General features: G+C 38.7%; 1 protein-coding gene across 3 annotated transcripts; it reads right to left on the bottom strand.

Moving 5' to 3' along the window:
- Positions 1-26,701, bottom strand: MLH3 (mutL homolog 3). 3 transcript variants are annotated; one of them, XM_021679573.1, is made up of 12 exons: positions 23,404-26,701; positions 20,704-20,802; positions 19,928-20,013; positions 19,069-19,173; positions 17,876-17,948; positions 12,035-12,106; positions 10,655-10,766; positions 9,463-9,622; positions 2,793-2,816; positions 2,608-2,686; positions 1,386-1,537; positions 1-373 (listed from the first exon to the last, which is right to left on the bottom strand). In XM_021679573.1, exons 1-12 carry the CDS (start codon positions 26,699-26,701, stop codon positions 251-253), a joined length of 4,383 nt encoding a protein of 1,460 aa, XP_021535248.1. In that variant the 3' UTR covers positions 1-250. The 3 variants fall into 3 exon arrangements, with proteins under 3 accessions (XP_021535248.1, XP_044773892.1, XP_044773893.1); XM_044917957.1 differs by lacking the exon at positions 12,035-12,106; XM_044917958.1 differs by lacking the exon at positions 20,704-20,802 and having other exon boundaries at positions 23,404-23,734.

The raw sequence follows: 26,701 nt of genomic DNA, 5'->3' as shown, positions 1-26,701 counted from the left end.
CAATTAATCATTAAATTTTATCTCTAAATAAGTTATAAAAAGTAGATATTATAGGGCAACCTCCTGTGTCCAGGGCTGCAGATGAATGAACTAGCTTTAGCTTGAAGGGATCATCTGCTCAAGACTGACCGGTCACGTTGCCTGGGGGCACAGGCCAACTCAAGACTCTGCTGGTACCTGCGGCTCATGATCTCTGCAGAGGCATATAGGTAGCATCCCTTTGGTTCCTTACAGATCAGTAAATCTGTTCTCATGGTGGCTCACAAGGAGGCACGGATGCCTCCAGGCTTTGCCTTGTGTCACATCTTTCTGCTTTTCCAAAGAGATGCCAGGCCTGGGCCATTTTGCGAAGTTTAGCCAGATTGGGTTTAATCTGTGGGAAGAAAGAGAATAACTCCCGTATGCAGCATGAAAAGCCAAGGAGCATATAAAAATTTCCTAATTATGGCTATTCCAATCTGTTCAGATTTCTAATTTCTGGCTTCAGAAAAGGTGAGAGATTTCCTTAGGATAAGTGGGGACTGTAAACTGTAAGTCTACATTTCCATTTCTTCAGGAATGAGGACAAAACTTTTTTTCACTATCATGTGAAACAGTAAGTTTTTAATGGAGTAAAGATGCATCTACTGGATGCATCAGAAAACAAAAGTACCAGAAAACTCCATGCAAGGAAAGACTTTCTAGCCCTTACAAGGAGAGGCAAGCAAAAGAAAAGATTTTGGAAAGCAGCAACATGGACATTCCTATGATGCTCTCATGTTCTGTTTCATTTAAGATTATAACAAGAACAGAAAATGTTCTTTAATTTAAACCACTCTGGGCCTTTATTGCATTATCCACATCATTGTTCCTGAGCTGCTGAGTAATCAAGGCCAAACCATAATGTGAAAATCTAAGCTTGGTTTCCTGCCTGATGATCCCCAAATCATAACTCTAGAGATCCTTGGAGATGGCTACCATTCCCAGCAAGGGCACCACTTCCAGCAAGTACCGCCAAGCACACGGCTGCTGAGACTGTATTTGCTAGCAGTGGATTTGCTGTGTCTCTACCCACTGTCTGGAGCCCCACAGAGAACTTCTACATCTTATTGAACCGACAGCCAGGAGGCAACAGATGTTCAGGGTATGTCAGTCTGTCCATGTGTTAAGCTTATAAAATACAAAGGCATCCTGCGTGTAATCTGACAGTGCAGCCTAAGCTCCGTGCTGAATTTGAGAGAGAAGATGAAATGGTGAGATTTTATATAAATAAACTTTCAATGCATACTCTTCAAAACTCTCGTACTTTGGAGAGGATTAGGGTAGACTGCATTTGGCAAACAAGAACTGGACTGGAAAGAGGAGATAAGCCTCGCCTCCTCCTCTCCTGTCGACTGTCACTGTACCTGTCCTTCCTGCCCCAAGTGCTCCGTGTCGGCCAGTGGCAGCATCGAGGGCCTCCCATGAGCACACTGGAATGGTAGCTGGCACCGGGACAGGCCCTCAATAAGGCGGCGGCTCTCCTCTGGGCTCAGCCCATCATTAAACTTAATGGCCCCTAAAAGAAAGACAGAAACAAGAAGGTTATGGTGTGTATAGTGGGAAACCAATCCTGACCCTGGGCCAGAGCCAAATATCTGGGAAAAGTAAAAGGTTTCTTAGGCTTCTTCATGTGACTTTAACACTACTTGAAATTGGCACTTACTGACCATGGATGAAACTAAGGCTTCAGGACCGACCTGTCTCTCAGCTTTTCCTTATGGAGTCATTGTCTTTCTAATCCCTCGAGGAGGCATTCCTTAACTTGTTAGGAGTTTGCTTTCAGAGTTTTTCTCAAGAGGCAGGGGCAATCTTTTCCTACTTTTTACAGGCTGTGAAATCAAGGTCATCTTTTAGCCAATCTATCACCAAGATCTCTGATTGTGCCCTACAATGTCCATTTTATTTGCTTTTTTCTATTTCCATAATAATCTTCCTGATCTAAACTCTCATGTGGTCAGAACCTGCCTTTATGCATGCATTAATTCTCTCGGTCAACAAATATTTATAAGTATAGACTTCCTAGCAGGAGCTATGCCAGGCAGTGAATGAGACAAATGGTCTCTGCCCTCACGGGCTTATGATCTAATAGGTCTAATAGGTGAGAGACAAACATTAAACAAGTAATTATACGATAATTATAAATTTTTGTTGTAGGCTTCTGATTTTTCTTACCAGTCTAATTTCTTGGTATCCTTGGTATTCTTTGCTGCTCCTCATATAACTAATTTGTTTCTGCCTTTGAGTCTGTGCACAGGCTATTTTTACCTCTTGTGGTAAACTTTCCCTTCTATCCTGTGAATCCATGTCCCTCAGCTCATTCAAAGCTTGACTCAAAATGCATCTCCTCCATGAGTGACTCCTCCACTTATATATGTCAGTCAGAATTATGGTCAAACGTACGTGTTGGTATTTTGCTTTGTAAAAGCAATTTTTAGTGTTCACTTCTGGTGTATCCAACTTCTTGATCCAAATTGTACCCGCCAAGAAGTGAGTAGTAAATGTGCCTTCTACTTCTTTCATAACTGTTACACCCCTGCCAGTGCTTAGCATTTGGAAGCACTTACTAGCTGGTGGGTTGAGTCTTACCGTGGCAGGCCTGGGATGCCAACACCTTCTGGACAGTCAGTGGCAAAGTCCCTTGGATGGCTCCTGTGGTCTGGAGTAGCTAATGCATAAACATATTCTTCATTAATGGGACAAGGAAATGGGACCACAGAGCCTTTTGTGTGTGGCGCCTCTGTGTGAAACCCCCAAATAAGAGAAAGGCTTACCTCCACTTGTTCTCGAATAAATTCCTACAAAGCAGAAAGAAAAACAGGCTTTACTCTACTGTTATAATTGTCCTTTTATATCCTTTTATAGTTTAAAAATACACCTCCTAAAGAAGAGAGTTCCAGCGATATAGCACTTAGGTGCAAATAATTTATTTGTTGAGAGGCACTCTGAGTATGAAAATACCAAGACAATTTAATAGAACTCCTACTGAATAGGAGAATATATTTAGCTACTGAAACCTCCTCCAGAGATCACTCATAACTCATGAGGTTATGTAACTGCTGAGAGTAGCCTTGATGATTCAACTGAGTCTAAATATCAGGGAGGCTTCTCACTAAGAGGCTGTTTGTATTTATGATCTTAGCCAGTACGAGTATAATATTACACACAAACAGAATAAATACATAACGATCATCAACACGACTGGGCACTGAGTCTGACACTCACTTAGATATATCATAAACATAAACAGTCACTTCAGTTCCCACAGGCTTTTTTTTTTTTTTTTTGACAATTCCCTTCAGGTCAAAAGCTTATTTTCTGAGGCATTTTGTTCAGAAGTTTCTCCTCACTAGCATCTCTGTCCCTCGGGTAGCCTTTTCAATAGTTATCCCTGCAGATGTTAATATTTACAAAAGGACTTCAAAGAAATTTAAAGCAGACGCTATTTTTCATGCTACCAATCTGTTTAACCTCTGGAGATGAAAAACTGTTTTGCGATAAGGCACATTTAATACTTTCTTCATAAGAAAACACAAGATTTTTTTACTCCTAGAACTGGTGATGTATAAATCACCTTCCTAAGAGTACAACATGATAGATCTTCTTTTTAAACCAGACTCAGAAAATTCTCCCCCTTTCCTCACATACATTCTAGTCCACCATGCTCGTAAATGAGCACAGTTACTAAGAGCTAGGGGATAGATACCATGTATTTTTCAAAAGCCATGTACTTTTCCAAACAAATCTACACAGAAAGATGTCTCATAATACTTGACCCACTAACAGAGCTCAATGTGGACAGTGATCAAACCTAACCTCTTTGCAATTTTCTCTTGTGCTTGTTCATCTGGGACATGTGAAATACCATTTTTTAAGCGTGGCGAGGGGGAGATAGATCATATTCTCTGTTCATTTCACATTTTAATGGTTCAATTAATGCTAGATAATTTAAATAATATTAAAAAGGCTTGTTCATCAGGCTAGAGGACAGAACTTTATAGAAAATATTCATGAGCTTTCAACTGTTAAGATCCAAGTAGCGGGCGCCTGGGTGGCTCAGTTGGTTAAGCGACTGCCTTCGGCTCAGGTCATGATACTGGAGTCCCGGGATCGAGTCCCACATCGGGCTCCCTGCTTGGCAGGGAGTCTGCTTCTCCCTCTGACCCTCCTCCCTCTCATGCTCTCTGTCTCTCATTCTCTCTCTCAAAATAAATAAATAAATAAAATCTTTAAAAAAAAAAAAAAAAGATCCAAGTAGCTACCTCCTTTTTTAAGACACCAAAACCTCCAGCTTCTTCCAGAATCAACAAAATCTTTCCTGATCAGTGTGACTTAACATAGTCAAGATTTTCTGAAGCCATAAGTTTTATTTCAATTTGAAGTAAACTCCTTACCAGTAGTCTTTGAAGTCACTTTGGGAAAAGTTTTTATTATAATTTTCTGGTTAAATACTTAGGGATTGAATTACAATAAAAGATTCTAACAGATCCTATCTTTTGGATTTAAGACAGTTTGGAGGAAGAGCCTTGGAGAACAAGGCTGTGTTGGGAAAAAGAGCACTGCAGAAAGCAAAGCAAAGATTGATCAAAGGGCAATTTTGGAAGGGCTAAACTCTTGGTAATCCAAAAGCTGGCACTATTAACTGCCTCTTCCTCTCGAATGTCTTCTCACCCTTAGCCTACAGACATGCTTAAGTCTCTCCCATCTGAAAACAATCAAACATCTTTCCTCAACCCTGTGTCCTGCCCCACTCTTCAGACTACCCCTAACCTTTAGCTATCACCCTCTCTCTCTTCTTCTGAATGCAGCCAAAGATCTTGAAAGAGCAATACCTAGCTCCATCTCCTCTCCCTCCACCCCTCCTGGACCCATAGCAATCTGTCTTCTGCACTCCCACTCCCAGGAACAGATTCCACCATGGCACCACTGTTCTCATGATTGTCAAATCCAACTTTTCAAGCTTTATGGCTATTGTAGACCATTTCCTTCTTGCTTAAAACTTCCACTGGCTTTAGCGATATTACTTTTTCCTGATTTTCTTCCTTTCTCTCCGACCAAATATTTTCAATCATCCTTTCCAGTTTCTTCTTTTCAGCAGTAACTTTCCAGACCTATGCCAAAACATATGCACCCTGAATGCTGGTGTTCCATCAACTCCACCCTTTGCTCTCCTCTTTTTATTCTTCATATTCTCCCTAGATACTCTCACTTCCTCTAGACCCTTCTCCAGCTTCTGATATCATCAAAATATATACACTGTTAACTCCCAGATAGGTACATACAGCCCAGGCTTCTTTCCCAAGCACTAGATCTGTAAGTCTGCCTAACCATTAGCAAATCCCCATTTGAAGGCACATTCACTGCGTCTAAACCCAGGCTCATAATCTAACTCCCCAGCAGGTGTACTCCTCCTCCTCTACTTCCTTCTTCTGGCAATGGCACCACCATCCTTCCAGTCATCCAAGCTAGAACCTTCAGAATCCTATATTATCTTTTCTCCTTTATCCCCTTTATACTTTCTATTGCTCAGGTCCTCTTGATTCTGCCTTCCATCTTATGTTTCAAATATCCCTCCTCTCCATTCCCAATGCTATTGACTTAGGCCCTCATCCTCTCCTATTTGAACCAGTGCAATAGCCTCTCACCTACTCTCCCTGCCTCAAACCTTTCCCGTATCAATCTATCACATAATTTATCCAAATTGATCTTCTAATTTTTTTATTTTTAGATATGACTAAAGCAATTCAGATTTCTGGAAAAATGGTAGACTGAGTTCATGTGGATTTGCCTGTGCTCCAAACAGAAAGAGTTAGAAATAAATAAGGAGTAGAAACCACAGTGAATTAAACAGGACACTATGAAAAAAGAACAGAGAGATCTGAGAAAGAACCTAATCATAATTCTGGAAGTAAAAAAATACAGTCACTGAAATAAACTCAGTGGATCAGTTAAACATCTGATTAAACAGTAGGTGAAGAGAGAATTTAGTTCACTAGAAGATAAATGAGGGAATTTCCCAGAATGTATCACAAAGAGGTAAGACAATGGGAAATATGACAGAGAAGTTAAAAAGGTAAGGTGCAGTAGACATCTGACAGGATTTCTAGGAGATGAGAGAGAATGGCAGAAGAAGTAGTGCTTGAAGTGATAATAATTGTACGTTTTCCAAATGGAAGAAGCATGATGAATCTCAAGAAGGAAATGGAAACAAGATATATCATGGGGAAATTGCAGAACACCAAAGGCAAAGAGAAAATCTTAAAATCCACCAGAGAGAAAATCACATTACCTACAAGGTAATGATAACTAGGTTGACAATGGACTCCAATGGCATATAGAATGTCAAAGTAATGGAATGTTCTCAAAATGCTGAGGGATGACTGACAATGTGGAATTCTGTTTTTAGCTAGACAATCATGCAAGTGTGAAGGCAAAAATAAAGACATTTTCAAAGACAGTTTATCATTTATGGACTCTTTTTTTTTTTTTTAAAGATTTTATTTATTTATTTGACAGAGAGAGACATAGTAAGAGAGGGAACACAAGCAGGGGGAGTGGGAGAGGGAGAAGCAGGCTTCCCACTGAGCAGGGAGCCCGATGCAGGGCTCGATTCCAGGACCCTGGGATCATGACCTGAGCCGAAGGCAGACGCCCAATGACTGAACCACCCAGGCGCCCCATTTATGGACTCTTAAAAGAACCTTTAAAAGATTTTGGTAAAAAGAAAGCCGAACACGGAATGAACAGTGGGATTCAAGGACCAACAGTGAACAAAGACTCTGGTGAATATTTTGGTTAATCTAAATAAACATTGGCTAGCCAAATGCAGAAGAATGAAGCTGGACCATTTTCTTACACCATACACAAAAATAGACTCAAAATGGATGAAAGACCTAAATGTGAGATAGGAATCCATCAAAATCCTAGAGGACAACACAAGCAGCAACCTCTGTGACCTCAGTCGCAGCAACTTCTTGCTAGACACGTCTCCAAAGGCAAGGGAAGCAAGGGCAAAAATGAACTATGGGACTTCATCAAGATAAAAAGCTTTTGCACAGCAAAGGAAACAGCTGACAAAACCAAAAGACAACTGACAGAATGGGAGAAGATATTTGCAAATGACATATCAGATAAGGGGCTAGTATCCAAAATCTATAAAGAACTTATCAAACTCAACACCCAAAGAACAAATAATCCAATCAGGCCATGGGCAGAAGACACGAACAGACATTTCTCCAAAGAAGACATACAAATGGCCAACAGACACATGAAAAAATGCTCAAAATCATTTGGCATCAGGGAAATACAAATCAAAACCTCAGTGAGATACCACCTCACGCCAGTCAGAATAGCTAGAATGAACAACTCAGGAAACAACAGATGTTGGCAAGTATGCGGAGAAAGGGGAACCCTCCTACATTGCTGGTGGGAATGCAAGCTGGTGCAGCCACTCTGGAAAACAGTATGAAGATTCCTCAAAAAGTTAAAAATACAGCTACCTTATGATCCAGCCATTGCATTTACCCCAAAGATACAAATGTAGTGATCCAAAGAGGCATCTGCACCCCAATGTTTATAGCAGCAATGTCCACAATAGCCGAAGTATGGAAAGAGCCCAGATGTCCATTGACAGATGAATGGATAAAGATGATGTGATATATATATATACACACACACACACACACACACACACACAATGGAATATTACTCAGCCATCAAAAAAAGAAAGAAATCTTGCCACTGGCAACGATGTGGATGGACCTAAAGGGCAGTATTATGCTAAGTGAAATAAGTCAATCAGAGAAAGACAGTTATATGATTTCACTCATATGTGGAATTTAAGAAACAAAACGGAGAAGCATAGGGGAAGGGAGGGAAAAATAAAACAAGATGAAATCAGAGAGGGAGACAAACCATAAGAGACTCTTAACCATAGGGAACAAACTGAGGGTTGCTGGAGGGGAGGAAGGTGGAGGGATGGGGTAACTAGGTGATAAACATTAAGGAGGGCACGTGATGTAATGAACAAGACTGATGAATCACTGAACTCTACCTCTGAAACTAATAATACACTATATGTTAATTGAATTTAAATTTAAAAAATAAAATAAACATTGACTATAAAATTAATGACTGCTAAGGAGATTAAAAACAAGGTGGAGTTAAAATACTGAGCAACAGCATGGAAGATGGGAGGGGAGTGCTAGAAGATAAAGGGTTGTAAAGTTTTTGTACAGTTTAGGGAGAAGACAGAAACAAATTACCCGGAAGTTTGTTAAGGCTGAAATTCAAGGCTAATCTAAATGAATACAATGGAATATGTAACTTCTAAACTAGCAGAGGGAAAAAAAAGGAGAAATAAAGAACACTCTAATAGAAAACCATAAAGGAGGAAAGAAAAGGCAACAAAGACAAAATAAATTGTCTGTTGTAAAAAATAAAGTGTAGGGCGCCTGGGTGGCTCAGTCCATTAAGCATCTGACTCTTGATCTCAGCTCAAGTCTTGGATCTCAGGGTCATGAGTTCAAGCCCCACAGAGGACTCCACACTGGGCATGGAGCTTATGTTAAAAAAAAATAAAAGTGAAACACATAAAGTAAGAAGTATGGTTCTCTTCAACACCTCCAATGCTACATCCCAGCAGGAGCTTTCCAGACCTTTACCAAAACATATATGTAGAGGATGAAATGCAAACTACTTAGCGGAATATGCTGAATCCCTTTATGACTTGGTCTTTTTTTTTTTTTTTTAAAGATTTTATTTATTTTTTTGACAGAGAGAGACATAGCGAGAGCAGTAACACAAGCAGGGGAAATGGGAGAGGGGGAAGCAGGCTTCCCAGCAGAGCAGGGAGCCCGATGTGGGACTCGATCCCAGGACCCTGGGATCATGACCTGAGCCGAAGGCAGATGCTTAACGACTGAGCCACCCAGGCGTCCTATGACTTGGTCTTGATGACCTATCTAGCCTCATCTAGTCCACCACCACATATATATCTTCATTCAAGCCATATATACAGGTAGTTCTCTAAACACAGGATCTGCTCCGTGTTTCTGATATCGGTTGTTCTGTCTAGAATGCCCTTCTCCACTGTTCTGTACTTGGCAGGCTCCTACTGTTCTACAAGATTTTTCCTAAGGAAAAAAAATAGCTTTTCTGTGATAGTTTCCTTGACCTCCATCCCCCTGGGCATGGTAATCATTCTGTATTTCCATAGCACTTTTGAACATACCTCTACTTGGCCAAATTTCATTATATTTATAATTACTTAAATGTCCTTCCTCTTCCCCTTGAGTTAATTCATCACTGAATCTCTAGCACCTGGCACACAGCAGGGATCTCATAGATGCTTGTTGGATAAAAGATGAATATAGAGAATTTCTAAAGAAAACAGGAGGTTACCTTCACTCAGCAATTTCCTCAACATCTGAAGCTCTGTCTTACCTCCACGATACTCTTGGTCACAGGAGATCTTCCTCTTCGAAGTTCATTGGCTTCTCTTTCTACAAAACAGAGTGGTACTTTTCCTACAAGGACCAGAGAATCACTGGTGTCTGGAAATATAATTTCAAGGCCCAGATCTTCCAGATTTTTGTGGTAACACCTAGAGAGAGAACCTCAATTACAAAAGTATTACTTCATTTGCATTTCAGTACTAGTTCCAAACACTGAATAGTTTCTCAAAAGCAGCCACAAGTTTTACACTTGATCTTAGCCAAAAGGCCGAGAAGCGAGCCACAAGTTTTAAAAATTGTACTGTTCTTCTCATACTTATGGTCATTTGTTTTGGATTTTATTATCAAATTTCCTTTTTTGAGTTATAGTAACTTTCTTTTTTTTTTTTCTCTTTTCCATTGAGAGAATCAATTTGTTTCTAAGTCCTGTTCCTAAGTTTTTATTCTTCACTGAGGAATTGCTAACTTCTCATTGCTGGCAGTTCAAGGAGTTTGGCACAAATAAAAGGGCTGAGAATGTTTTGAATCAGCATTGAAGCAGGGAGGTAATTAACAGCCCTAGGAACTGAGAAGTCCTGAATAACGGCATGTAAATAAATGGATCTGCCTCTATTATGCCTCAGGGAAAAAGATTTATTGGCAGTAGCATATTCCCAAACCTGACATAAATTCAGAGACAATTCTTTCTTATTTCCAATAATCTGTGCTGCTCAAAAGTGGGAAAATGCCCTATCTTGTGACTCACCATATGATTTACCCCTTCCTTGCGGCCCAGTGTTTTACTTTCTTCCCAGTATGATTATGGTAATGAAAACTAAGAATCTAGAATGCACCAAGGCAAAGCACAATGGAAGCAATTACTGCAGTAATGTTGCTTTCAGAAACAGCACAGCATAAACATGGACTTTTCCAAGAAATTCTAAGCCAACTGCTGGAAAAAATTATCAAGGAAACCCTATCCTATACTCAACAGCTGTGATATAGTGGAAAGAAGAGCATTTGGAGTCAGAAGATCTGCATCTAGAAGCCTGCTCCACCACTCAAGAGTTGTTACAACCTTGACCAAGTTACGTAACCTCCCTTTGGTCTCAGGTGCCTCATCTGAATAAAGGAACAATAATTATACCTCAGAGAATTACTGTGAGAGCTTATAAGCATCACATCCTCATGGTGGTACTAACCGTAAGAGTCTCCTTTGTTCCTCTGTCACTCTTATCTCTAGTGGAGGACTTACAATGGAAGACAGTAATTTTTTCCGACCAGAGCCCTGTGGCTGTTGCTTCTCATAGGAATCTTTTGGAAAAAAAGATGAATGGGTTAGAGTAGGAAGTGAAGTCTTCCAGAATCAGATTAAAATAAGGCACGGTAAGGTACAGCCATGTTAATTATTATTATGCTTAATGATATCTGCAATGTTCAGTCATAGGCTTTGAATTTCCATTATTAAAGTCAAACTAGTAAATATCCAGTCCATTTATTCATTTCACCAGTATTTTCCAAAATAAGAAATGTAAGACTTAAGTCTTACATTGAAATGAACAATGCAGTGTTCCTGTAGTCAATAAATGTGGTTTTAATAATAGGGGGTGGGGGAATAATGTTGATTACTGAGGAAATAACATTGGTTTACTATAAAATCCTATGGCTCAAGATTTCCCCACTCCTTCAAAAGGGTTTCCCAGTCTCTGAAGACTTGGTCAGTACTGTTCTCAAATGGTCCTGAGCCTATAGCAAGTTCTCCTAATGCTAATTTTACTGTATCTTTCCTAGCAATTAGGTCTTCATCTCATAAGGAAAAGTGAACGGAGTAATATCATTGCCATTCTAGTCCATGAACTATCTCCCTAGGTCCTCCCCTAACTTTTTGACATTAGTTTTCCATTACTTGACCACAGGAGTGAAGATCTTCCTGGGATTTTACCATTTGGAGAACATACTACCTCATGATGAGAAAAGAGGGCAGCAAAGATTAAAAAGCACATACTAACTTTGGAAAAATACATAACAAGTTAGTGATATTGGTTGTCTCTGGGGAGAGAAACTAGGTGGGATGAGGAACAAGGGTAAAAAGGAGACTTTATTATATTATTACCTTTTATACCTGTCAGACTTGAACTTATTTGATTATACCACCTATTCAAAACAAATTTTATAATAAAAATAATATATTGGGTCTTCTGAGCTGGTGGTAATCTCTGCCTGATGAACTGTGAAGAAGATATATATACCAAGATCATATGGGCATACAGAGGAGCATATCTTTATGCTGGATGTCATGATAAAGTAGCCTAATTCTTAGGTACTCAACCCTCAGGGTCAATGATAAATGTATGGCAAATATATCTTTGACCATGTAATGCCACCAAGTTTGAATCAGTAAAGTGAATCACTACATTCTTTCAGTTATAAAAGAAGCCAAACCAGAAGACTTCAGCTTAATTTTTTAAACATATAATTCATCTTTCCTCACAACAGTCACAGTTAGAAAAACTCCTTCAGTATACAAATTCAAGTTCTGCAGGGGAGTCTCAAATCTTTTCCATTTCTAAACAGATCCTTACCAGTAATCAGCTGCTCTAAACGGACACGCTCATGGGCAGCATGCTGATCCACTAAGACTAGCAGATTTCCACCTAGAAGATGAGCAAGGATTACTGGAGTTTCAAATTCTCACATCTAGATTAAAATAATCATGTCGTGTGGAGGGGGAAAAAAAAGGTTAATTCAAACTATTTAACAACATAAGCATAAGGGAACCATACATACTTAGTAGTAACAACTGTATCTTTCATTTCATAAAAAATTGAAATTATGGGGAAAACTACAACAAATTTATCCCTGATGAAAAACTCTTTAGTTCATGGTATTTCATTTCTAAAACAAGGTTAAAGCCCTATATTCCTAATGTTTAAATACTGATCCTGCTTTATTAATTCAAACTGATACAATGAAGGACCTTAAACACATTATCATAATCAGCTGACTTTGATTTGCAAGCTACTCTGGAGCCTACGAAGAATGTAATTCTAGTACACTTTTTTTTTCCCCCCAGAGAGTACACTTTTAATAAATGACAGATGTGATTTGCTTTAAGAAGCATTATAACCAAACATATAAATTCAGTTTGTTGGTTTAAATTATATAATAATTATATATTTTAAATTTAAGTGTAATCAGAATTTTTTTAAAAAACAGGCTTCTTCTGGACAATTTAAACTTTTCTCACAAACCATTTACATATTAAAAAGGTGGCCGCCAGATCTAGTACACTTTATTTTTTTATTTATTTATTTTTTAAAGATTTTATTTATTTGACACAGAGAGAGAGCATAAGCAGGGGGAATAGCCGGCAGAGGGAGAGGGAGAAGCAGGCTTCCTGCTAAACAAGGAGCCCGACACGGGGCTTGATCTCGGGACCCCGGGATCATGACCTGAGCTGAAGGCAGACGCTTAACCGACTGAGCCACCCAGGCACCCCTCTAATACACTTTATTTTTTTAAAGATTTTATTTATTTATTTGACAGAGAGAGAGATAGCGAGAGCAGTAACACAAGCAGGGGGAATGGGAGAGGGAGAAGCAGGCTTCTTGCCGAGCAGGGAGCCCGATGTGGGACTCGATCCCAGGACCCTGGGATCATGACCTGAGCCGAAGGCAGACACTTAACGACTGAGCCACCCAGGCACCCTCTAGTACACTTTAGAGCAGAGGTCAGCAAATTTTTTCTGTGAAGGGCCAGGTAGTAAATATTTTAGGCTTTTTAGGACATACGGCTTCTGTCACAACTACTCAACTGTTCCTTTTGAACCAAAGCAGTCATAGACAATATGTTAACACTGTAGTTTGTGTTCCAATAAAACTTTTATTTGTGGATACTGAAACATTAATTTCATATCATTTTAACGTGTCAAGAAATATTATTCTTTTGCTTTTTTCAACCACTTAAAAATATAAAAACCATTCTTATCTCCCTGGGTGCACAAAAGCAGGCGATGACTGGATTTGGCCCTCAGCCATAGCTGGCCTTGCGTTAGACTCAGGCTTCTCAAACTTTGATCCAAACCTGTGGATCTTATTAAAATGCAGATTCTGATTCAGCAGATTAGAGATGAGACAAAGGATTCTACAATTTTTTTTTTTAAGATTTTATTGATTTATTTGAGAGAGAGAGAGTGAGCATGAGCTGAGGGGGAGAGGGAGAAGCTGACGCCCCGCTGAGGAGGGAGCCAGATACGGGCTCCATCCCAGGAGCCTGAGATCACGACCTGAGCCAAAGGCAGACGCTTAACCAACTGAGCCACCCAGGCGCCCTGAGATTCTACAATTCTTTTTTTTTTTTTAAAGATTTTATTTATTTATTTGACAGAGAGAGAGATAGCGAGAGCAGTAACACAAGCAGGGGAAATGGGAGAGGGAGAAGCAGGCTTCTTGCCGAGCAGGGAGCCCAATGTAGGACTCGATCCCAGGACCCTGGGATCATGACCTGAGCCGAAGGCAGACGCTTAACGACTGAGCCACCCAGGCGCCCAGATTCTACAATTCTAACAAACTCCCAAGTGATGCTATTTACAGACCATGCTTTTGAGTAGCAAGGCTTTTGACTTTTAAGTGCAAGAGAGAAGGCAGAATGTCCTGACCCTAAAAGCCAAACCTACAGGAAAATCCCTTTCTCATTGACAGGAGGACTGACTCTCAATTACGTTAATACATCTTTTTATCTTGTAATTTTATTACTTTGGGCCAAAGGGTGGAGGTCTATTGCTATTGGCTATATTGAAATAAAAGTTCTCCTCTTGAATTTGATCAAAATAGATAATTCCTGTTTTTCCTATTTCTACTAAAGAATCTAATGTTTCTATGACACCATCAAATTCATGGCATGAGAGTTTAAGACTTAAGGGGAAAAAGGAAATAATTTTTCTGACAGCATGTTCAACCACGGGAATAGGCCCCAAAATGTTGAATTTTAAATTCCTTTGAGGATAGGAGGAGTTGCAGCTGGTTGTGATGAATAAGGAACATCCTGTATTGGCAAAACAATGGAATAAATAAATAATTGTCAGGGAGTAACCTCAAACTTAAAACTGGAGGCACCCAGTGAATTACCAAGAGTCAGGGACCCTAGGAAATCAATTTTGTACCTGATGGTGGCAGACTGATTTATAGTCTACATAGGGTTCACAACATTTTCCATTCCTTGAATAAAGCAGAATATATGAAGGTAATTTAATCTGACATGTCAGAAGCTGTATTTTTGATATCCTAACACAACAGAATAGCAGTTTCATAAGGGCAAGGAATTTTATCTGTTATGCTCCCAGCCATGTATCATAGTACCATTTATTGAGTGTCTCAGACACTCAATAAATATTTACAGAATAAATGAATGAACCCTTATTCTTTCGGGTATCATAACTGAACAACTGTATTTTATCACAGGTGGAAATATGCAATATAAAATGCCAATTTATGATTATATGGCATTAATTTCACTATAATTTAAAACAATATATTTGTTGATTACAAAAATATGTACAAATATTAAAATAAGTCAATTATAGGAATAAATTGCTTTTAGTATTCATGAGTGACAGTAAAAACACATTTTGATTTAAAAAAATGTATTTATCTAAGAGTACTCTTTGGTGGTATCTAACTAAAGTCGACCATTGAACAACATGGATTTGAACTGTATGGGTCCACCTATGTGCAGATTTTTTTCAATAAATATAGTACCGTAAATGTATTTTCTCTTCTTTATGATTTTGTTAGTAACAATTTCTATAGCTTACTTTATTGTAAGAATACAGCATATAATATATATAACATACAAAATAGGTGTTTATGTCATTGGTAAGGCTTTGGTCAACAGTAGGCTATTAGTAGTTAAGTTTTGGGGGAGTCAGAAGTTATACATGGATTTTGATTGCGTGGGGGTTTGGGGCACCTCTGCATTGTTCCAGTGGTCAACTATAATCCAATGATAATACAGAAGCTCAAGAGAAATTTAAATAGGTCCCTTTTGCTTCTCTGAACATCTCAGATTTTGTGGCTACACTCATCTCAGGTGCCATTAGTAGAGATTTTGGTATTAAACAACAAAGAGGGGCACCTGGGTGGCTCAGTCAGTTAAGCGTCCGACTCATGATTTTAGCTCAGGGCTGTGGGATCGAGCCCTGCACTGGCTCCACGCTCAGTGTGTGCAGAGTCTGCCTGAGATTCTGCTTGGGATTCCCTCTGCCCCTCCCCCTGCTCATTCTCTTTCTCTCTCAGATAAATAAATAAATAAATAAATAAATAAAATCTTTAAACAACAAAGAATTCCAGGTAATCAAAACCTTGGAAAAAATCTATTTATTTTCCCGAAACAGTAAAACTACTAGAATTTGACTTTCACTTATATTTATAACAATTCTGACAGAACTTTTAATTTGCCTTTGATCTATGATGACATTTACGAAATAAATCTACAATGTAAGCAATGTAAAGGGAATACTTTGAAATACACAGAGAATAAACTGCTTCCAAACTTCCAAAGCACTCCCCTGCAGGTCTACCTGTCTGGACCCAAACCCTCCACTGGTGCTCAGGCCTCTCAGCCACCCGCACTACCAAGCATTCCTTGTAAATGTGTCCAAGAGTCTTCTAGGTAAAAACAAACAAACAAACAAAACCAAGCCTTTCACCCCCACCCTCCTTCAGTCCCTCTCTTCCATGTCACAGATTTCTGAGTCTCTCCTGGGGATCTCTGTCACCTGGTCCTGCAAAGTCATCCATTCAGTTCTGGAGGTCAGAAAACGAGGAGTCATCTCTGATGTCCCTGGCATACCCAATGCATCACCAAACCCTGCTGACTTTATCTCCTACATACCTTTCCGATGCACTCATTTCTCTCCAGTCCACCCTGGTCTTTGTCAACTACCATTTTTAGATATTGCAATATCCTCCTACAGTCTCTCTGCAGTTACTGGGACTCTACCCCATCCCCAACCCATTCTCCATACTGCAACCAGAGCAATATTTTCAAAGTACAAATGTGATGTGACATGTGCCACTGCAAAAACAAACGATAAAAAAAGAATACAAAAACTTTCCATTGTTTCCAATTGGTGTTGAGACCAAATACAAAGCTTGTAACTGGCACTTAAGATCTGGCTGCGACCTACTTCTCTGGCCTCATCTCCATGCTCTCACTCCAGCTGCCCTTGTTCTGCTTCCTCTCACGAGAGGAGAGGAAATCACATGTATGTCATTTGTCACTCCTCAGCCTAGAATACTCTTCCCTCCCTTCTTTACCTAGTTAGCTCACACTCATACTTCAGATCCCACTTTACCAAGAAAACTTTCCCAGGCTTCCCTGACTAAATCAAATCTCTCAGTACAGTTTCTTACAGCATCTTGTTTCTCAGGGCGCCTGGGTGGCTCAGTCGGTTAAGCGTCTGCCTTCGGCTCAGGTCATGATCCTGGGGTCCTGGGATCAAGTCCCGCATCGGGCTCCCTGCTCAGCGGGGAGTCTGCTTCTCCCTCTGACCCTCCCCCACATCGTGCTTTCTCTCTCTTGCTCTCTTAAAAAAAAACAACAAAAAAACAAGCATCTTGTTTCTCTCTTCTGTAACGTTAGCTAGAATTAAAATTTTAATGTTTATGTACTTATCTGTTTCTCTTATATGTGTATTTTTCCCCACCATTGTAGTTCTAGGGCCTAGTACAGTCCCTTTGATGCAATAGGCACTCAATCAATATTTGTTCAATGAGTTAATGTTATTGTTTACAAACTATTATTGTTTTATTAAGGCAGGTCACCAAGATATTGTATGTAACTTTTGATAAACCTAGCAGAGTTCATTATATAAACTTTCTATTATTATAAAGGGAATACATGAAAACATCATAAAAAAGTCAAACAGTATAAAATATTTTAGAGAGTAAAAGATGAAATTTCCCCTTTCCCACTCTCAATGTCACTACTATTAATAGCTTAAAATGTATCTTATATATGTATGTCTCTATATATGTATACAAAGCTAACGTACTTTAAAACTGTTCTTTCATAATATTAATTTAGATTGGTTTTCCCAATTGGTTTTAATCTGTCCAAATCATTGCAACTGTACTGTATATAAAAAATACCTTAAAAGGAGGCTATCAGAAGACCAGGTGCTTATTAATCAAGGCTAAACTCCAGTCTTTTTTTTTTTAAGATTTTATTTATTTATTTGAAAGAGAGAGTGAGCAAGAGAGAGCACAGGAACAGGTGCAGAGGGAGAGAGAGAAGCAGACCCCCCTGCTGAGCAGGAAGCCCAATGCGGGGCTTGATCCCAGGACCCCAGGATCACGACCCGTGTGGAAGGCAGCTGCTCAACCAACTGAGCCACCCAGGCACCCCCTAAACTCCAATCTTACCTGCCTCACCATTCTCTTCAGTCTTGGTGCTCATTAAACAGGCAATAAACTTGTTATCCACTTGTTGGAGAACCTGCCATACATTAAAATAAGTGGTACAACACTAAAAAAAAAAATTAATGAAGTCTTATCTGCATATAAAGAGATAAAAGTGTACTTAAATAAGAGTCATTTGCATTATAACATTCATATCTAAGACTATGGTAAAGTGCTGGTGAACCTGAGGGAGTCATTAGGAAGAATTTAAAAATGGGCAAGTAGAATGATCAGAACACATAAAGGAAGGAGACTACAGGCTAAGGATTCTAAAAGGGACATGCTAACAAACCTTAGAGCAGACCTGAAATGTTCCCAATAGAATGACTCTTATTAATAGGTAATATGACCAGAGAATTATTAATATGACCAAAGACTGCTAACAAATGGGGCTGAAATAAATTTTGAAAATCTATGCAAAGGCAAGGAAAACCATTCTGGAGGAGCTAGTCCCTTAAAGCAGTAAGTTAAAAGCCACCAGGGGCTTGAAGCCTTGGTGGTTCCTCTCTGTCCAGGTACAGATAAGGTTCTCCCCGTACTTCCCTGCCCCACTCCCCTAATTCTGGATCAAGAGCTTACTTTGCTCTGGCACCAGGTCAGTGCCAGTTTAGGAGTTTACCTATATCTGTCTAACTTCCTAATTTGTTTCCATACTGAAAATAAAAGAGATGAAGACAGCCTGAGTGGTATAGGGAGAGGGCAAACTACCAAAGCAGATGAGACAAGGGGTCCCTTCTGTTAACAGAGGTCCTCAATCTGGAGTCTCCTAAGCCATGTCATTTATAGCCTCACACAATAGAAGGTCGTTTACAAAGGGGCACTGTCGTACACTTAACGACAATGTCTCTACAGCATTTACTTGATTTATTAATTATTGTCAAAATATAAAGTCAATATATATAATCCTTGAAACTGTGAGCCTCAATCCATAATTCATCCCTCCAAACCTGCTCACACTACTAAAGACATTTTTTCTTTGTAATTAAAATTAGTACTTTGCTTTTTCTTCCGATAATAAAAGTTCCAGTAAGATTTTAAAGAACACATGTGCCTTGACCAGGGTGGTCTAGATCATCAAATAAATCCAGTTTCACAAGAGTTAGTCCAGCTTAGGTCTTACATATGTTTTTATGAGATTTCAAAGTCAATTTTTTTACCTGCATTGAATGAATCATTTCTTTGGTGAAACGATAAGGATACAAGACATTGTGAATTTTAACCACCAGGCTTTTGGCCTGGCCACTGCTTACATCAACAGCAACCTAGAAAGACCCAGCATAAACATCATTTAAATTTTAATTCTTTATATCTGCAGAACTGTTTTACTAAAGGTCTCAAAGTGCTTTAAAACATTCATTTTCATAGAACCTATTAGAGGTGGGTTGAATTCAGGGAACTTACAGAAATTCCAAAAGCTCTGTGAATTATTAGTCTTAAATAATAATTTTTGGTTATAAATGAAATTACTAACCAAAACAATATTGTTTCAGAATAACAATTTGTTTATGCGCCACGATCAAGTCCTTAAATACATCTTATCTGAAAAGTCAGTAAATAAATGCTTATTTATTCTATATCTTCATTACAATACATGAAGTACATTCTGTGATAACCCACTGAGAGAACATAAATTCACATCTGACAACGAACTGTCCTGCCAGTAGAAAACTCACTACTTTATATAGTGATTTAATGTGTTTTTGGTTTTTTTTAATTATCACCCCCCTAAATACTTTGCCAAAGCTGCAAGTCAGGTTTTCTAAGAGTGGCAAACACATTCACTATTCACACACTGATTACACATTACACGTTTAATCCAAAATGTGTGAGCTCCCAAAATGCTATGAATTCTGATTCCTCTTCTCTACATTAAATAGTATTTCCAATAAATTATTTGGAAACATGCCCACTATCCATTTGTAATTAAAAATTAGTACAGTCATTCATGCCCATAACTAACTTAAATGAAATTCAAATTTTAAAATAATAAGCAAAGAAAAATTGCTGCAGACCCACCTCTGGATAACGGGCAAATACTGGATTTTCCCATTCTGAGAACAAAGACTGAAGTGATTCTCTACCAACAGTATCATCCACAGTATCTAAGGCAAAAGGGGACACGTATAGTTGGCATCAAGAGCTCAGAAAACAAAAGTAAATGGCATCTCATATATGGTGTGGTGCAGCTTCAAGACCAAAGATCAGACATACTGTTCCAATAGTCTACAAATGTTCAGTGTTTGCTGGATCTCTAAATTGATTTGATCTGTTGCTTTTTAAACTAGAGTTGATGACTGTATCTTCTGGCATTATAGTTTTTCTCCAAAGTATTTTCAAGATATATTTCAGAATACAAGTCGAGAAGAAACTGGTTCAAATTAGTAGTCTTGCTTTCTTTAGATGAAAACATACCTTACGTATTTTTAGAAACAAAGAACAAACATAATGTCTGTAGCTTTTTTTGAAAATAGGAATTTTGCTTACATAAAACTACTACAATATGGAGCACAACTCCAATCTTTAAAAATCAGAGGTATTTTCTCAATCACAAGACACCACAGACTGTGCAGAATCACCAGTATTGACTTCAAGTCTGGAAAAGTAATTTCTGATCTAAATGCATGCACTGAATTACTTAGTTCTGCTGTTAAATAGGACTGTGGGGAATGCCTGGTTCCACAGCTGGCGCTGATCAAGCTTAATAATACAACCTGCTTTTTTAAAAAAAATGTTTTGAGTTAGGTGCTACAGAACATACCAGGTGTCCCAGCAATCTCTGTTACTGCCCCTACCTCTGTTCTTCTGTCTCATCACAGTCCTCTCTTCCCGAGCTCTTGGAAGGAAAGGAAGAACGAGGTCGCTTCTAAAAGGATGACACCTGTACTGAGATCCTAAATGTAAAAAGGAAACCTACACATTTGAACTCAAAATATAAATTATTAAAAAATCAAGTTGCATAAAAAATCTTTCGGCACAAACCAAATCAAGATATAAGGCAGACTACTAAACACTAGATTGACAGAGTTCTTTAATGAAGTTATGCTGCTCACTTAGGAACCTACATTAATGCTTCGTCCCATTATCCATCTATACCACACAATGAGCACCGAAAACAGATCACCGATTCTCAACGGGCACAATTTTGTATGCGGGACATTTGGCAACATTTGGTTGCCCCAGCTTGGGTGAGGGTGCTACTGGTATCTATCAGATAGAGGCTAGGGATGCTGCCAAACATCCTACAATGTATAGGACAAAGAAATATCTAGTCTAAAATGTCAACAGTGTCATGGTTGAGATAGCCAATATTAAATATATAGTGGTACTTGATTGTTATCCTTCACTACTTGGTGAAAACTTCACAAGTCCCCAATTTATAGGTCTCTTATACGTAAAATATGTTTCTATTATAACATTTATCCTCACCATATTATGTTTAGATAGCTGTCTTCCCTAATAGATTGTGAACTCCTAAAAGGCAAGTCAGTGAATCTGCAACCTAGCACAGTATGAACAGTCAATAAATGAATGAATACATGAATAGATAAGAGAATGAAAAGTTCTCAATATAAACTCCAAAGTCCAGTAAGATCCGGCCCAAATTCTTCCCTCTCTCTGAACGATGATTTTGAGTTTTAGAAATAATGCCTTAATTTGACAGTTTTTGAATAGGGGCAAAACATGATGAAACTATTATTTCAAAAAGATAAATCTGTTGAGCAAGGATTGGAGAGATTCATTCAGAATGATAAAATTAAAGGATAAGGAGAAATAAGGTTGTGTCACCATAATAGAAAGGACAGAATTAAAGGCATTTTAAAGAAAAAAACTGCCAGGGCTTGCAAACTTGACACTACTCCTTAAAATTACCTTTATAGATCTTCTCTTCTGTACAGTTTAATTTACCTCTTAACAATTCCTCTTAGGTAGCATTTTACGTATGGTTCAACAGTGTTCCAATGTCCTACCATACATCAATCCTCTCCAGACAGGTAACATTCCATGTGAATAGAGGGCGCTTAGGGGCCATCTTTCCATGGAACTTGTTTCTATACCCAACACACTTTATTTTTCCTTATGAAATTGAGTTAACATGATCCTTCAAAGTTCACTACCAGACTTGCGAATCCAGAAAGTTAAGTAGGTTGAAGTGTTTTAAACATCTAGATTGATTTCACAGGAGCAGATGTTTATGTTGAATATGGCAGCCGAGATTCCCCCTTTGTTTTAGCAACAACTGCCTCAGTTTAATGTAATCAAGTTCTTTTTTGTCACCATTTTAGAAGCAGTTGCATTTCAGGAAGATGAGGTGCCAGTGCCTTAGGCTTACCTCTGATAAGCATTCAGTACAAATCAGGACATTAAGTTACACAGATTGAAAAATACATGTCTTTAGGAGCAACCTGAGAGTCTCAGGAGCAGTACTGAAAGACAAGGGTTTTCTCCTACTTAATACTTTGTAAGTTACTACAGTAATTATTTTTTCACAAGGAAAAAACTGGAAACCACTGAAAAATAAAGGTTTTATTTAACCTTGGATAAATCGAGCCTCCTGCTAGAGATATTCATCCTAGGGAGAATTACAAATTAATTTGCAATTACATTCATACAATTTACATTCTTTTGCAATATTCAAGACTTTTAATATGGATGCACATTTAATGTTTATCCTCCTGATGCCAAACCAAGATTATAGCCAGATGGAAATCAGCTTTACCATCTCCCAACATCTGGCTCTCAACACACTGCCGAAACCATGTCACTTTTAATGTTGACTGGGACCTGAGAACTCAAGAGTCCCAATGTAGGCTCTGATGGAGCCTTGTGGTACAATTTAAAAAGCTCCATTGTCTTCCTGAATAACAGCTACTTATAGCATAAACAGATCAAATGGGTTAGCATATGTATTATAATAAACTATATTTGAAAAGTATAGTTAGGAAAGTACATACTTTATCTACATTCCAAAAAATTTATGGTCAAGTCCTTTTTTCTAAAAACACAAAAAAAGTTCATCAATATATAGTACTGTACTGAGCCATAGATTATCTGGGAAACCTAGAATGATAACAGGATCATCCTGGCCCTTTACCTGGGAGCTGCAGAGAGCAACTTCCAGTAAAATACCATGCTGACATTGCAGAAATTTTATGTTTAGGAGAGAGAAGAAAGTGGGGTAGGGAAGCACTGTGGATCTTCTCATCTATTAACAGTATCATTTTCATTAAAAACGGTCTCATCCTCCTATACGTCCACACACCCATAGACACATATACATACACTTCCATTCTATTATCAGTCATTCATTGTATTTCTAGATATAAATAGTATTGGACCTAGAAAATCTTCATATACCATAAAACACATTTTATAATTAAACTTCAAAATGTTCCGTCAGCGGAGATAATCTCTTTGGGCAATGATTATCTCACCCCTTGCCCATTATTTCCACCTTTAAAAGCATTTCGTGCCAGTGAATACTACATGCTTACCGTTCTCATGTATGACATCCACAGCTATGGTTGTCAGGTCTTTAGTACAAGCAGCCCGAACATCCTCAGTAGGAGCAGTGAATGTGCTGAGTCCAGTTATTTTGTTGATGTAAACCATTCTTCCCAGGGCTACATCAAAATGCTGCTGCCAGTCTGGAGAGCATGTGCTTGACTTCTCATCTCCAGAACAAGTTCTTGCTATAGATTCTTCACTCTGAAAACATGTTCCATTTTGGTCAGAGGTGGAATCCTCTACATGACTCACTGACATTCTACGGGGAGAGTCAGGACCTCCTCTCTGTGGTTCCAGAGCTACAAGAACATCTGAATCCTTACTGACAACTTTAGAATGATTACAGAGTAACACCAAAGGAGTTTCTGGTATCACAGAATTCCCTGTTGTATTGTTGTTAGAGTATGTTTCACTATCTTTATGGAAGGAATTATCCTGTGTGACAGGGTCCAACACTGGAATGATGCCACGCTCTGTTTCTTCATACTCATTTGGAAATAACTTACAAGAATCTAGGGTTAACCCACTGCACAAGTCATGGTCTTTGCTCCTGGAATCTGATAGTGGAAGTTCATCAAAATGACTCATCATTTCCATTGCTTGAGTCTCTCTTTCCGAACCTTTCATTCTGGATAATTTAGAGGCTAAAGATTTAGGAGACTGCTTGACACACAAAGGTTTTCTGTTAAAATGAGGTAACTCCCTTAGAGTTATAGGACTTTCTCTTAAGCAAGGCATCTGTTGTTCCAAACAATCTTCTTCATTGGAGAATGGAAACTTCTTTGAGTAAAGGATGTGACTTACTGATTGACAACGATTATTTGAGCCATTATGTTTCATAGTAGTGACTTTACAAATGTCTGAGTTGTCTAAGTGATTCTGGTCTGTCTGTGGAATGTCAGGTTCAACTTGAGGACTGAGACTAGTAGAGATTTCAAAATTATTATTTTCTTCCACTTCTATATTCAGAGGATTTTTAACCTTCCCATATTGCCTCTTAAACTTCTCTAAAGATCCTAGTTGTGAACTTAAGCTTAGCTTCTTATGGGCTATGGGTTTGGAGGAACCAATCAATTCATCTATTTTCTTACTACAATTTGAAAGATGTGTACGCCACAGGGAAGAAGAGGATGTGTCAGGTAATAAGCAACCTGCGTGTGGTTTTTTACTACTTTCCTGAGAAATAGAAACATTTTCATAAGTTGCTATTGGTTTGTTCTCTAGCCCCAAATTTATATTTGTTCTGCACAATATTTTGTTAGACAGTTGGGCAAATTCTTTACTTAAAGTGCTGGTTCTATCTTTGATGTTTGGAGTCTCAACTGAATGGCATGCTCTATTTACAAATGTTTCTTTGGCACTCGCAGAACCAGGTTGAATACAGTTTTTAAGTAAATGTTCTCCTTCAGTTGATCTAGTTTGCTCATTTTGTACCACATGTGTTATAAAGCCAGTGGAACATAATTTAACTTGTCCATAACTAAAAATGTTTATTCTTCCACAATCACTAGATTGTTTTTTTCTTTTCTCTTCCTCTCTCTGGGCACCATGTACTCTCAGTAACGTTGTCGCAAAAGGCAGAGGCTGGCATCCCATTTCAGTAGCACCTTTAAATCTCTCTAGTTGATTCCGAGTTCCATTATTTGTCAGGATACTGGTAGCCCTGCCATTAACAACAGTACTTGCATTCTGGATTTCTAGATCATCTCCACTCTTCTCAAAGCAGTATGATGTCTGAAAAGGGCTTGCCAACATTTCTGAACTGGTTCCACAGGGATTTTCTAAACAGTTAAGTTCTAAGCAAAGTTTTTTATGTTTTTCATTTTCTCCTGATTCTGATACTTCAGCTGTCTGTTGTTCCAAGATCCTTGATTCTGAGCAAGAGCTATCTTTGATTTGTAAAGATGACTCCGTCACTTTACTATGGCCTGGGCCATCTGATTCATAAATGCGCAAAAATGAATCATTTGTCTTTTTTCTGATACCTTCCGAATCTCTAGAATTCTGTGTGTTTCTTCTGTTTTCTTCAGTAGCTTTTCTTTTCACAGCTTTTGACTGAAAATTAAACATTTCATAGGAATCCAAAATACTATTACATGCCTCTTGGAAACTGACCTGGTCACCCTTCTCATCAGACGACACATGCTTCTGAAGAGTAGCACTAAATAAACTAAAATCATTATCTTCACTAAATTCTTTAATGTCCTCACCTGATAATTCCACAAATAATTTTTCTTTCTTTAAAAACATTTTCATTCCTTCCTGAATGCAAACCAAAACAGTATCCCAGTTCTGAAATTCAATGAGCGTTTTTGCTGGCTCCATGCATACATCATATTCACAGGACGGGCCCTGCACATTGATTACATATATCCCGTGGAGCTCTGGGTGAGACCGATGCCGAGGACTTGAATTCATTTGTCTGGCAGCAGAGCCATTCTTTGGCTTGCATATAATACTTTCTTTCCTCAGTAAAAAGTCAATGAATTTATGAAGCTTTGTCCTTAAAATTAGTCTTTTGTTCACAAACAAAAATTGCATATTCTTATTATAATGCGCTTCAGAGCTGACATAGCCACTAAGCTCAAATTCCTTATATTTAAATTTTATTTCTCTTAATTTTTGGGACTTACCCAGTCCATAAATTTGACAAAATCGGGAACATACGTCTTTGGTTTTGGGGAGCTGAAGAACCATGGAACCAGAAACATCATTTCTCAAAGAGAATGAAATGGAAGGGTGCATGAGTGAGAGAGCTTCTATTCTCTGCCTAACCTTCTCAAACTCCAGTCTAGGATCCATGCATTTCCTTCTTACAGGTAACTGATAAAATAGGTTATATATTGTTACTGTTGTCCCGGCACTTGGTCTAGTCAAGTCAGCTTCACAAGCTTTCAGGGCTTTTCCATTCTGAAACAGTTTCACAAAAGTTTTCCCTGTCCTGTTTTTCTTGGATGAAATTTCCACAGCACTGGCCATGTCAGCTATGCTTGCCAAGGCCTCCCCTCGGAAACCATAAAACCTAGGACTCTCCAAGTCCTGTACAGAGCTGCATTTACTAGTGAAATAACGATTTCCCACCTTGTCCATATCATCACTCCCCATCCCCAACCCATTGTCTATCACTTGAACTTGGAAGGTTTCCATATTCACCCTGACAGCCACACATTTCGCTTCAGCATCAATACTGTTGAGGGCAAGCTCCTCAACACACTGGCCTAAGGAGCATATAGCCAAACCAGAACGCAATCTGGCTTGTACTTCAACTGACAAGCACTTGATCAT

The sequence above is a fragment of the Neomonachus schauinslandi genome, chromosome 9 (assembly GCF_002201575.2).
Source record: "Neomonachus schauinslandi chromosome 9, ASM220157v2, whole genome shotgun sequence".
In the NCBI taxonomy this organism is placed as follows: domain Eukaryota; kingdom Metazoa; phylum Chordata; class Mammalia; order Carnivora; family Phocidae; genus Neomonachus; species Neomonachus schauinslandi.
Note: the sequence above shows the minus strand (reverse complement) of the source record. Positions and strands in the feature narration are given on the sequence as shown.

What these genes read in the sequence shown, in the direction of transcription:
- MLH3 (XM_021679573.1), bottom strand. Translation starts at nt 26,701, where the DNA reads ATGATCAAGTGCTTGTCAGTTGAAGTACAAGCCAGATTGCGTTCTGGT. An exon ending in GGATGTCATACATGAGAACG is followed by an intron (nt 20,803 to 23,403) that starts GTAAGCATGTAG and finishes TTTTACATTTAG; the next exon opens with GATCTCAGTACAGGTGTCAT. An exon ending in TATTTGCCCGTTATCCAGAG is followed by an intron (nt 19,174 to 19,927) that starts GTGGGTCTGCAG and finishes GGGTCTTTCTAG; the next exon opens with GTTGCTGTTGATGTAAGCAG.